Source organism: Neopelma chrysocephalum, unplaced genomic scaffold (assembly GCF_003984885.1).
Source record: "Neopelma chrysocephalum unplaced genomic scaffold, ASM398488v2 Primary Assembly neopelma1_104, whole genome shotgun sequence".
Taxonomy (NCBI): Eukaryota; Metazoa; Chordata; class Aves; order Passeriformes; family Pipridae; genus Neopelma; species Neopelma chrysocephalum.
Genome location: NW_020897768.1, coordinates 1712813 through 1725754, shown reverse-complemented (window position 1 = coordinate 1725754; position 12942 = coordinate 1712813). Strand labels below are relative to the sequence as shown.

Sequence of the window (12942 nt, the reverse complement as noted above, 5' to 3'; positions counted from 1 at the left end):
AAATCTGCTAGTTTTGACCCACAGCCACAGAGCATGGTGATGATGAGCAGTAATTACTTGGGAATGAGAGGGTAGAAGGAAAAAAATAACCCCAAAAACCACTCACACGAAGAGTTAAGTAACGCTGGATATAAAAACTATCATCATGCACAAGACACAAATACATTGTCTGCCAGTTGACAAGTCAATTGTTTTGCTCTGTGGCTTCACAGATAATGATGCAAAGTGGATTTGTGGTGTAATAGCTGATAAAATACAATTCCCCTTTCTATTATCTTTTAAAAGAAATACACAGCAGCCTCAAGTTACTGTGAGCCAATGGGAGAAGGATGGTTGGAGAGGGCATTACAAGAGCCAGAGCTCATTTCTAGCCTCAATTTTGACCTCTGGATGCATGTATTGCTTTTGACTTCCTGAGTTAAAAAACTGAGGTATCTGTCTGTCTCTTGTAAGTATTGTGATCTGTTTATTAAAAATATTCAGAAAGTGCCAAATTACAAATGGTAATGTGTAGGACACTCTGTTGTTTATGAAAATACCATAAACAGTTTATTAATGGTTTTGATTTATTGCCAGGATTTATCTCTTGTCCCCCAAAAGTCTGGTTCACACACTACGTATACAGCAGAGAAAAGCTGAAATCTCATGATAGGACAAAACAACTTTAGTTTAAAAAACACTCAGGAGAATGGAGGAAAGGCTAGATTTTGACAGTTTCTGTGAGTTCAGCAGAAGCACAATTACAATTTGCAATAGAGCGGTATTGACTCTAGAGAGGAACTGATAGCGTTCCTTATTGCCAAAAGAAAATGCCAATGCTACCAAAACCCATTAAATGCTTGCAACTCGGAATCAAGGATACTTTGGTGCGTGTGTATGTGTAAATACGCATGTGCTCGTACAGAGAAATTTTTTCTTGGCTTCTGTGTACTTTTTACGGGCACTTGCTCATCCTGCGATTTGCCGGAAGTAGCCAGGAGGATGCGTTAATCCTGTTTGCTGTTGCAAGACTGTCGAACAGATGATTTCTGATGCTCCAACAACGTGATGGACTTTTCAGAATTTTCCAAGTTTCTGAGCAGAGTCTCTAGCCGCCTTTTGATTTTCTTCTGATCTTCAATGGCACATCCGATTACCACAGACTGAAATTTCTGATCGATGGGTCCTGCCGGCACGTCGGATGTGCACGCACCATAAAGTGACATTAAGCGCATTTTGGCGTCTTCCAGATCATCTAGAAGTTTATTGACGATTTCATCAATCATCTTTGTGGCATGCAGTAGGGATTCCTGCTGCTGGGCATTCCGGATGGTTTCTACAGAAACCTCCACAGTGAGGGTTCGGCCCATCAGGCGATTAGCAGTCAAATTAAGTTCTTCTCTCTCACCTAAACCGAAAACAATAAAGTATCCTTGGTTACAGGCAAATACACTCTTGTGCAAATAGCATCATCAAGATGCTCAAACTGCTATAACTTAGCAATAAACAATGTTTGTTTAACTAAGTGACAATCAACAAGATTTCCAGAAGCCAGAAATGAGCTTTTTGCATTTGCCAAAGTCCTACTCATCTGATAGAAGCCAGTGTTTTCTGATTTGAAATGAGGCATTAAGCTCTACTAAAAATGTAAGCAATGCTTTTCCACTGCTGACACAATGCTTACTGTGTCACATTAAAGCAAAACATATAATATTATCAAGAAACATTAATTAACAGAACTGGTCTTCTGTGCCACACTGAGGGAGAGATTTAGACAATAACACCATAAAGAGAAAACAGAGGCCATGAAAAAAAATGGTTTTCTGTTTTCTGAAAACACAGGTTCTTTTCTAAAATACGGACACAACATATTTGACATGTAGGCTCTTGAAGAGCCAATACACCAGCAATTTAAAGCACCTAATACTAGGTTTAGGAAATATATTTAAAGCCACATATCATACAGCTACGACAATGATTTTCATCATCAGGTTTTTGCAGGTTGTACACTTTGTAACCTATCCAGTAGTCAAAATCATTAAAATGCTGGGGTTTCAACTATATTAAATCATCATAATCAACGTCTCTCCCTCTGCTGAGCTATATTAAGCCTGATTTTGAAAATATATCAGTGAGCTGAGTATGGGCTTTCACATATACAGTAATGACATTAATGGTAGTTCATCTACCTAAACAGCATGAATTTACAGTTAAGAAAAGGGGATCTCAGGGAAATGGGTGGCCCTTAACAGCCTCAGCTGGCTCCAGTGCTGCACCTTTACTGGCAGCAAGGAACCATGTAGAGCTGCTTCCCAAGGGACAGGCTGGTTTGACTTTGGGTCAGTTGGAGGGTATAGCAAAGCAGCTTCTCACCTTCACTGATGTGCCTCATATCCTGGCTGTTTTGTATATTGTGGATCATTTCCAGCAGGATTTCTTTCTCTTGTTCCATAGCAGATGCTGCGTCACGGAAAGCCTCTACCCTGTACATGGTTGAACCAAACAAAATGTTTAAATAATAAAATAGCTGTTCACCTATATAGCTGCCAAAAACTTTTTTTCTAAACTTCAGCTTAAAGAACTACAGTCATTTCTTTATTATCCGTGAGCCAGACTCCCTGATTTCACTACCTTTTCCTGTATCTTAACTTCACTTTTCAAGACTCAATATAGTTTTAAAAAACAAACAAATGGGGGGCAAAACAAAACAACAGTAATTCAATCAGCCTTCAATTATTTATTTTACTGATAGTGCTGTTCTGTCCTACTCCACGGTTAATCTGGATACCGAGAGCCTTATGGTCCTACAGCCATGTAGCAGAAGTCCTTACAGCCAACTGGCAATTATTATCTGCTGCTTAACCAGAAGGGAAATGGACCGAGTCCATCAGGGAACTTGGCAGTGAAAAGTGGCAGCTGCAGGGAAGGAGGCAGCAAAGGGCCCTGGCTCCAGGTGGTGCCCCCAGACCAGCAGTGCAGAACCCATGTGATCCACCTGCAAAGCAACAAACACTCAGAAAACTGAAATGCCGCCTTGTAGCCAAACAACCCCTTTCACAAAGGAGAAAACCCTGTGAGTGGGACAAAGTTCACACGCTTTTATTAATGTGACAAGGGCTTCCCCAACAAGTGGTGTGCCTTGGTCACTGGGAGAAGAAACTGGACTGCCTGCCCTCACTGTCACTGGTGCTTTCCATGGAGCAATGCTCCATGAAGTGACTCACACAGGGAAGAAGCTTCTGTGGGAGCAGCTCCTATTTCTGGGCATGCAGAGAAGCACGAAACTCAGTTCCTCCTGAAAACCGGACCCCTACTCCAGTCCTGTTCTCTGTGCTGAAACTCACATGTGATGCAGTGAGGGCAAGGGGAAAGTCCATTGGGAACTACTGTCCCTGTAATTACTGGATCTCAAGTAAGCTGCGTGGTTTGGTGCCTATGGTCTGCCCTCTTTGTGGCACAAGGCACAGACCCAGCTCGCCATGGGCAATATGAAAATGCCACATGAGAAATCTGAGTCCAATTCCTTAATTCATGTCTTATTCTCAGCCACAGTTTTAAGGAGGGGGCTTTTGCATTCAGCTGAGTAATATGGAAAAGAACATCTGGGAACTCTAATGCAACACTTTGAAGACCAGGTACAAAAGAGGGAAACATCCCACTCCCTGGGCTTTTCCCTGAAGACTTGAGGGTAGGGGCTTGCAGAGGACTTGCCAAGCTGAAACTGGCTGCAAAAGGTGCACCAAAGCCATCAACTCTGCATTCCCAGGCTCCACAGAAAAGCAGAGGATCACGTGAACCTGGCTGACAATTTCAGACTCTTGCAGCGCACAGCTCAGGAGGTCTAGCTGCATCACGAGAATCCATCCATCTATCCTGAAATGTTTATCAAACCTGGCCAGAAAAGGAGAAACAAACCAAAACATTGTTAAGTCTCTTAAATGCTCTGTGCTCCTCAACATTACTGAGCACTGCCCTGAAACGGTGGTGGCTCACTGCTGCCTCTGCAGAAAAAGGTGTATCTCTTGAGACAGGCACAGAGCTGCTGCTCCTTTCTCACAGGCTGGCTGAGGACAGGTAACTTCGGAACCACAGCAGGAAGAGAAAAGAGGGTGAAAGAAGGCAGAAGAATGGGAGCTTTTGAGGATATAAATAGTCATGCTTCACATGCAGCTTGCTCATGAAATGGTTCTGTTTTACAAAATATTTTGCCTAATTTAGTCAGTGAAAGCACAGGCTTCAGGCCTTGGCTTTAATGTTCACTCTGAGGAGGAGTGGGAAAAGTTAATGCAATGCAAATTCTTGCCGAGAGCAAATGCTTTTAATTATTATTTTGGACTGGTTAGTAAGAGCAATGAGGCAGGTGGAGTAATTTCGTACTTCAGATGTCTTCACTTTGTAATTTAGGAAGTCTAGCAAAATTTTCATAATGCCTTGCTATGCCTTTTTAAAAAAATAGTATTTTCACAATTGAAAAAATGTCATTGCTGGAAAGCTGTAAATAAAAATTTTGAAATGTAGAATTTAATTTTTAATAGTGTTTTTAAATCATTGCATTGACTTAAAAACTATAAAGTTCTGCCTTCAGTAGACAGATCAAACCGTGATTTCCAAAGGCTTTCCTGGGTTCTAAGAAGAATGTGGAAAAACTGCATTGCACAGATGTATCTTGAATTGGTACAGTTCTAAAGAGAGTGCCTAAAATATCACTGCTCCCAAAAGCCAGCTTGGTATGTGAGGTAGGACCTAAAAGCCAAACTATCAGAATTAATGTTGTATGCTGCAAAAAAAAAAAAAAACAAACACCAAAACCAAACCCATAGTTTACCAACTAGAAATTTGATTTACATTAATTTACAGGAAGTTCATAACCAAATCTTAAGAACTATTTTATTTGCAATAATTGCTTCTTCAGAATTATTTTAACCATTTTTTCAACTGTAATATAGAGTGCAACACAACAATGGAACAGGGTCATTTCAGAACACTGCTCTAGTAGGAAAAAAAAATGAAAAGGAAACCACATACATCACCTTCAGGAAAATAATGCTCCAGAGGAGATATTGGATGGCTTTACCAAGGTGAGAGACCCACCACAGCCTCAATCTGTTTCGCTGCCCTGGCTTGTACCAAGGCCTCTGCCTGTCCCTGTGCTGGGGTGGGTCCCAGTGGCTCCCCAGCTACAGGCCAAGGAGAGACCCTGGCCTGGCAGGGACTGCACACCTTTCCCTCCTTACTTGTTGCAAGAGTGTCAGGACCACAGCTTGCAGTCAGCTCTCATAACTTCTTTCCTAAAATGTGTCTTAACTTCACAGGTTTCTTTAAATCTTTACTTTCTTTGTGCAGGGCACAAAAAAAAAAAAAAAGAAAAAGGTTGGAGGAGAAACTTCTAACAGAGGTGACTACTGTAGGAAAAACAACCCAAGTCTCAAAGAAACAACCAGCCAAAGAATAGAAGGCAAAGAAAAGAGAACACAAAATACTCATATTCATGCCTAGTTATCAATTATTCCGATGCAGCAGCATGGTCTTTTTCTAACAGATGAAAACATCCAATCATATTTTTACTTGGAGCGTATTTGTCACTTTGAACATCAACTAAATAGCACATCCATTACCTAAGACTGAAGAATACATTCCTTACTTCTGATTTTCCCCATCCAAGAGCAATTAGCTGTGCAGTGCCTTTCTTTGCTACATACCATTTCTATGAGCAGAGCATTCCCCTGAGGAACAGGTGGACCAGCCTGCGCTTTTGTTTCCAGATGAGAAACTCGACACTTGCTTTCTTAGGACAGCTGCAATAACTCTGTCCTTTAAACTACTGACTGACTTAAACAGCTCACTGTTAAAGCCCATGTGCTAGAGGTGCGGATAAGTTTTCAAAGGAAGTAAGAAACATCTGAAGCTGCTTTTTTCCTGAAATGGAGCTGAGCACAGTAGACAGAGACAAAGCGGGGGCTTTCAATCTAACATCCTCAGGTGCTTCAGCTGAATGTCCATTCGCAGGTGAGCAGTCCCATGAACACAGGCACGAACAGTGGGGGAATATGGTTGATCCAAAGGAGAACAGAAAAGTACGAAAAATTAGGTTAAAAAAACCCCAAATCAGAAAGAGTCTGACTTATGTATCATCACACCTAGAACTACGTGTTCACTTAACCACCAGAACACAGTGACTCATACACGAGAGACTCTGGTCCCCCCTCCAGCTGCTCCCGAGATATCTTGGCAGCCAGGGCAACATGAAGGTCCAAGCTCTGGCAAGGGGCACACGTGCCACCTGCCCCCCTTGCCATCCCTGCCTGGGGCACTCACTCCCCGGCAGCCAATTTGATTCCCCTTCCCTCCTCACTTTCCAAGCAGAAGAAAGCCTCTCCACAAACACCTATCAGGGAGGTACAAAAATACCCGATTACTGTTGGAAAATAAGCCCTCACAGTGGAGGGAAAGGGAGAAAAAGGAAGGCTGCTCAAACTGGAGCATTTTACAATGGCTTCAAACAGAAAGAAGGTAGATTTATATATTAGGAAGAAATTCTTCACTGTCAGGATGCTGAGGCATTGGAACAGGTTGTCCAGAGAGACTCTGGACGCTCCATCCTTGGAGGTGTTCAAGGCCAGGTTGGATAGGGCCACTTGGTCTAGCGGAAGGTTGCCCTGCCACAGAAGGGGGTTTGGAACTAGATGATCTTTGAGGTCCTTCCCAACCCAAATCATTCTTTGATTTCCAAAGGGATGAGAGTTGCTTCAGAGTTTGTCTGACCTTAAGCAACTTGAGAATTGAGGATTGTCGAGGGGTTTAATTAAAGACTGTAGTTCACTTTGACAAATTTTCGCTTATATTTACAAGCAACATCTCAAGGGTCTATAGTTAAACCAAACCAGTTGGAGAATGAAGAGGTTTGGAAGCTTTTCCTCCTGTCATTCACATAACTTTGAAGTGAGGCACATTGATTAGTTGTGCATGGAAAAAAAACATAAGACTTGAGTGACTTTTATCAAATTAGTTTGACTTTTTTTTAATGACTATTCTGCATTTAGAACTATGCCTGTTTGAAAGACTTGAAAATTTAATTGGAGGTTTAATTTCTGGCTAACCAAACTGTCTGCTTTGTTTCAGAGTCACTCAGCAAATTTAAAACACATTTTTGCATATTCTGATGCTCATTTTGTGATTATATATTCATCATGCACTAGACCTGCAAGTAAGCAGGGAGACTTGTTTGCAGACTGTGATTTTGTTTAGTCAAATTCAGAGAAGTCTGTGAAGGACTTCAAGGAGATTTAATCAAGCTAAGTGAAAGGCTAATATAACAGCACATCAAGTCCACTCCTGAATAATGCAGAGTAATGCAGGCAGAAAGGGAAAAATGCAACTCCTGCATCCCACAGAGCTCTTTTAATTACAGGAAAGTCCTAGAAACATTCTGGGTGGTTCTGTGAAAGCCGTTGATCAATATGCAGCTGTAATGAAGGAAAGGGTGTGTTGAAACAGTACCAGAGGAGGTGAATCAGTGGCATCCTGCACATCTATCCACCTCAGAAAAGACACTGTGTAATTAAGCAGAGCTGAGAGAACAAGGAAGATGATTAAAGGCAAAGAATCATCTCTCATGAGGCCAAACTGGGAAAAAAAGTCAAATGGTATTATTTATGGAATGTCAAGTTTTCAAGCAGAAAAAGACATTACATGTCTTGGCACAACGATGAAATTCATATAGCATTTGCAATAACTTCGGAAAAATACACCTAAGCTGCAGAATATGATGCTGTTCACATTTTTGCTACAGGATTTAATACACCCTAGAGAGGAGGTGGACATGTACACAGGTAACAACATCGACAGCTGAACCAGTAAGTGCAAAGGGCGGTTTGGAAGACACGAAGCCTCACACGCCAGCATTCAGCATTGCAGCTTAAAGGCTTGCCAGAGCCTCCGAAAGCCCGAAAGACACCCCATTTTATCTTCGGTTTTCCTGCATCGTCTTATAAAACACCTGCCCGACAGATGCGGGACGGGGGCGACAGCTACGACCCACCGCGGGCTCGTACACGCCGTGTCACAGCACGCAGCCCATCCTCTGCCTGCTAAAGATTCCCCAAAACGGGAAGCGTAATAAATCCAAAGCAGCCCTTGGCGCTTTCTCTGAAAAAGTCTGTTTTTGTACATTCATATAACATTCCTATTTTCGTGTATTTCCAGGCCACGCTAGTTCACCTTAGAATAGCAGCTCCCATTTTTAAACTTCGCCTCCGATAAGGGGGACCCTTTTCCCTCGGACCCCTCAGGAATCCTCACCTCCCCCTTGCCCAGCCCCGCCGGGGGAGGGCTCCGCGCCCGCCGGCGCCCCGCGCTGCGGAGCCACCGGCTCGGTGCCAGATGGCTCCGGCTCCCTCCCAGCGCCCGGCCCCGGGCCCACCTGAGTTCCAGCTGGTCCAGGTTCTCGAGCAGGCGGCTGGAGCGGTCGGCCATGGAGGTGGAGCGGTAGAAGCGGCCCCGGAGCTGCCCGCCCGACTGCTGCTGCTGCTGCGGCTGCTGCTGCGCCCCCTCGCTGGCCTTGGCGCTGATCCTGGCCTGGGCCATCCCACCCGCCCGCTGCCGCCGGCGGAGCCTCGCTGCGGCCGCTCCCTCACCGCGTCCCGCAGGCGGCGGCGGCGGCCGAATGCCGGCACCTCGCTCATGGCCAAAGAAGGAGCCGCCCCGCCGCCGGCCCCCGCGGCCACCCCGCCCCCGCGCCGGGCCCGCGGGCACCGCCTCACGGAGCGCGGCAGGGCCGGGCCGCGCCGCCTCGCCTTGGCCGGCACGGCCTGGGGGCAACGGAGTCACGGGCTGGGTAAAGCTGGAAGGAGCAGCAGTGGGTCATCTGGTCCAACCTCCCTGCTCAAGCAGAGGCATCCTACAGCACAGGAATATCTCCAGTGAGACTCCACAACCTCTCTGGGCAGCCTGTTACAATGCGTGGTCAACTGCCCAGTAAAGAAGTTCTTCCTCATATTCAGGTGGAACTTCCTGTGCATCAGTTTCTACCTGCTCTTGTCCTATTGCTCAGCACCAGCGAGAAGAGCCTGGCTGCGAAGACCCATTGATGAGGTTCCCCTCTCAGTCATCTCTTATGCTGAACACGCCCCACTCCCTCAACCTTTCCTCGTAAGAGATTCTCCAGTCCCTTGCTCAGCTTAGTAGGTCTGACCTGCTCCAGGAGCTCCATGTCTCTCATGTCTCTGTCCCCAGCCGACTTTGGGGTGGCTCAGCGGGGCAGTCCCGCCAGCGGGACCGCACACTGCCTCCCCCCCAGCGAACATGGATCGAGGCTGGCTGAGCTCATCAGCGAGCGGGGCACAGACGGGCCATGCGTAAGGATGAGACCTGCAGCAGGACAAGTGTTCCCTGTTGTCACCAACACCGCAGTGGCACCCAGACCCTGCTCCAAGCAGGTGCCTGGAGCAGTGCCCAGCCACCACACACCCTGACACACGTGTGGCACCTCTGCACAGCTACCACACACCCTGACACACACGTGGCACCTCCACACAGCCACCACGTGCTCTGACAAACGGCAGCCATGTGGTGCGTCTGCTTCTCTCTGCAGGCTTTGGGGGCACAGAGAGACCCTGAGTTGCCCCTGCTGCTGTCCCCCAGTCCCCTTTGTGACGAAAGCAGCAAAACCTGGACCAGACAAAAGCAGCATGAACTCTGGCTCTTGCTAAACCAGAAGCTACAGGAGGAATAATGAGGTTTCCAATATCTTTATTAACTTTGTTCGAGAGGGGAGCTGTTGGTATGAGGATTTGCCTTCCAGAACTGATCTATATGGTTGGTTCATTGGTTTGCTCTTTCATTAAAGAAAACAAGAAACCCCACAAGCTGCAAAACTGAAAACAGCTGAAAATGCAAGAAACAGGAGGAGAAAAAATGAAGGGCTTTAAAAAATCCAGCATTTGTGAGGGGAGAGAAAAGTTGAACCAGAAACAGCTCTTACTGCAAGCATAACATGAACAGCAAAAAAACGAAGTAGATACTGCTACTGATAGTGCATCTTTCTCTTGCCAACTTTAAGAGCCCCCTGACTACCTGCGCAAAAGAAGCTGTTCCACCAGCTGTTATTGTCCAAGATTATACAAAAAGGCTTACTGGAAAGAAAAGTGGTTTATGTTCTCTTTCTGTGCTAGAAAGAAAAGAAAAGCTAGTGGATCTACATTTAGTGATGACTTGTTCCAAGAACATATTTAAATTGACTGTATGAAATGGCACCTTCTCTCTCACAAGCACCAGCAATTCAAATCACACATAGGCTTTACTTGCCACTACTGTGAGTATTAAAAAAGGAATGTGCTTATCCCAAAACTCCAGGTTTGGGCAAATACCGCATGGTTCTAACAGACCAATTTTTGGCACCCAGCTAAGAGGGATTTTGTTGCACAGGGATACTGGTTTGTATGTGTATCCTGCTGTGATTCAAAATAGCTGTTTTCTCAGGCTTGTCCATTCAGAATGATATCATGTCCCAAGTACTCTCGTTAAATTAATTGCCTGAGTTTGCTTTGTTTTACATGGTTGGATAAGCAAGGCTTGTTGCCTGTGAGCTCATGGAAATAACTTCATTTGAACAATTGTTCCATCCATCTCTCTACAGTCTCTATAGAAGATAATTAAAATCCATTTCCCACCCCAAACAGAAACCATTTGTAACCATGACATATAATTTGCAGCCATTTATTTCCTGGGATCCTTCTGTCTTTCCCATGTCAATTTAGTTAGCATCAATTAGATTTGGTTTAAAAAGCAGAAATCAAAGTAGGTAAACAGCTCTGAATATTTTTTTCCTAGCACAGGGGTTTAATTCCATACAGGTAGAAGCTGCAAAGAAATACAGGCACAGAACAGCTATATATGTCCAAACATATCACATTTGGCTTACCCTCTAATACCAAAACGACATTTTACCCTAGAAGCAAGAATAGCAAAAACTATGGAAAAAATGCAAGTTTAAAAGTGAAAATGGCCTTCCAGGACAAGCCTTGACATTACTGCCTGTGGAAACCAGGATTTTCCCATTTAGAAACTTGGAAGGACCTTGAAAATTGCTTTTCCTACTCTCTAGGATGGTAGATTGCTCCCATGCCCTCTATTTCTTGCTGAGGTCAGTAAAGGGACAGTAGTCTTCACTTTTCCAAAATAACAAGTGGTTGGGTTAGAAAGATGGGAGTCTACCTCTAGAGGAAGAAAAGTGACTCACAGTTGAAGTGGGAGAATTTTGCAGACGCAAAAGGCAGGAATTGGGTCCTTCGGGGCCACGAGGAAATGGGAGGAGGAAGGGCCCACACATCTGAAACAAAGCACATATTTCACACTCCTCCTTGCCATCTGTGGTGAAGCACATTCAGGACTGCTGGTGATGCCACACCAACACCCCCCACTCCTCATCATCTGCACAGCTGCATCCATGTGAAGGGCTGCACAGCCCTTGTTGCAGGATTCAAATTGTGAACAATTTCCATTGCATTTCTGTAGGCCTTGCTTGACATGACTAGAAGCTGTAAGCTGTAATGTTTATGCTTATAGACTGTGTGAAAATATGCAATGTTTATACTTGTTAGCTGTGTGTCTCATTATAAGGTTTGAGAACATAGTATGTTTATAGTAAGAAAGCCTTGAGAAGCTAGAGATAAGGGTGCACCTGCAAATTTCAGAAAGTTCCTAATTATGAAGGCCTCTACATGCCAAGTATGACTTCAGATCGCATGGACAGAACATCAGGTCCAATGAACTGGAGACATGAGGCGCGTGTACAGACTGAGCTATCCAATCACCTTGTTGTAAGCATGTGCCCAAAACAAACTAAACTGTATAAAAGTTGACTTAATTAAATAATGAATGGAACATATGGCTGACCACATTGGCCTGTATGCCTTATGTTTCTGCTCTGGCTATAGGCACCACTGAGAAGAACATGAGGAGAGGGTGTATTCTGTCATTCCTGCATTCCCACCTGAGCAGTGAAACCACTGGCTGTTCCTTGTTTAAAGTAAAGTGTCATAAAAAATGGGTACTGCTTGCAAAACAGAGTAATGTACAGAAGTCTGATTCACATGCACAAAGTCCCTTAAGGCAGCAGAAAGAGCAACTTTCCCAGGTCTTGGACATCTGATATATCTGTAGAAGTTCCAGAACCAAGGAGATGACCTACAACAAAAGCACTGCAAATTGTCATGCTGCTAAATAGCACCTTAGTTCCAGCTTTGCTTTATTCCAAACCCTGATATATACCTTGTCACATACCTTAACACTTATATATGAGCTGTCATGGAACAGGATCAAAGAGAAAATCCACACCCAAGAAATGCCATCCAGGATTATATTCCTGCCTTCACCTACAGGAACTTAATCTTTTGAAGCTGAAAGAGGGGAAATTTAGGTTAGGTATATGGAAGAAATTCTTCACTGTGAAGGGTGGTGAAGCACTGGAACAGGTTGCCCAGAGAAGTTGTGCATGCCCCATATCTGGAGTGTTCAAGGTCAGGTTGGATGGGGCTTTGAGCAACCTGGTCTAGGGGGAGTGTCCCTGTCTATGGCAGGGGGTTTGGAATTGTATGATTTTGTCCCTTCCAACCCAAACTATTCTACGATTCTTTCAAGAACCTTTGTATGCAGGTCTTATGGAAATACAACAGTTCCCATGCATAGCAAAAGGATGCAGCCATGGCTTGGGCCAGCCAACCAAAACCAGCTTGCAGTCTCCCCAGCACTGTAACAATAGCAAGTAAGATGGGCCAACCTGAGTTTTCAGGAGATATTTTCAATCAAAATACATGTCTGCCCCCTCACTTCACACCTGCTGAACCTGTGCTGCTGTGTCTTTACTACTGTTGTTACCAATGCTAATTAAAACTAGCCCTGGGTTTGCCTATACATGCTGCAGTCATTTTATTGTGTAGGCAAGCCCCAAGGTCCCAAACCTGCCAG

At 44.6% G+C, this 12942-nt stretch overlaps 1 protein-coding gene across 1 annotated transcript; it reads right to left on the bottom strand.

Moving 5' to 3' along the window:
- Positions 1-446: 446 nt before the first annotated feature.
- Positions 447-8730, bottom strand: BAG2 (BCL2 associated athanogene 2). The gene is made up of 3 exons (XM_027696011.1): positions 8399-8730; positions 2353-2462; positions 447-1387 (listed from the first exon to the last, which is right to left on the bottom strand). The coding sequence occupies exons 1-3, from the start codon at positions 8560-8562 to the stop codon at positions 987-989; spliced, it is 675 nt and encodes a 224-aa protein (XP_027551812.1). The 5' UTR covers positions 8563-8730; the 3' UTR covers positions 447-986.
- Positions 8731-12942: the final 4212 nt, after the last annotated feature.

What these genes read in the sequence shown, in the direction of transcription:
- BAG2 (XM_027696011.1), bottom strand. Translation starts at nt 8,562, where the DNA reads ATGGCCCAGGCCAGGATCAGCGCCAAGGCCAGCGAGGGGGCGCAGCAG. An exon ending in CTGGACCAGCTGGAACTCAG is followed by an intron (nt 2,463 to 8,398) that starts GTGGGCCCGGGG and finishes AACCATGTACAG; the next exon opens with GGTAGAGGCTTTCCGTGACG. An exon ending in TATGAGGCACATCAGTGAAG is followed by an intron (nt 1,388 to 2,352) that starts GTGAGAAGCTGC and finishes TTTTCGGTTTAG; the next exon opens with GTGAGAGAGAAGAACTTAAT.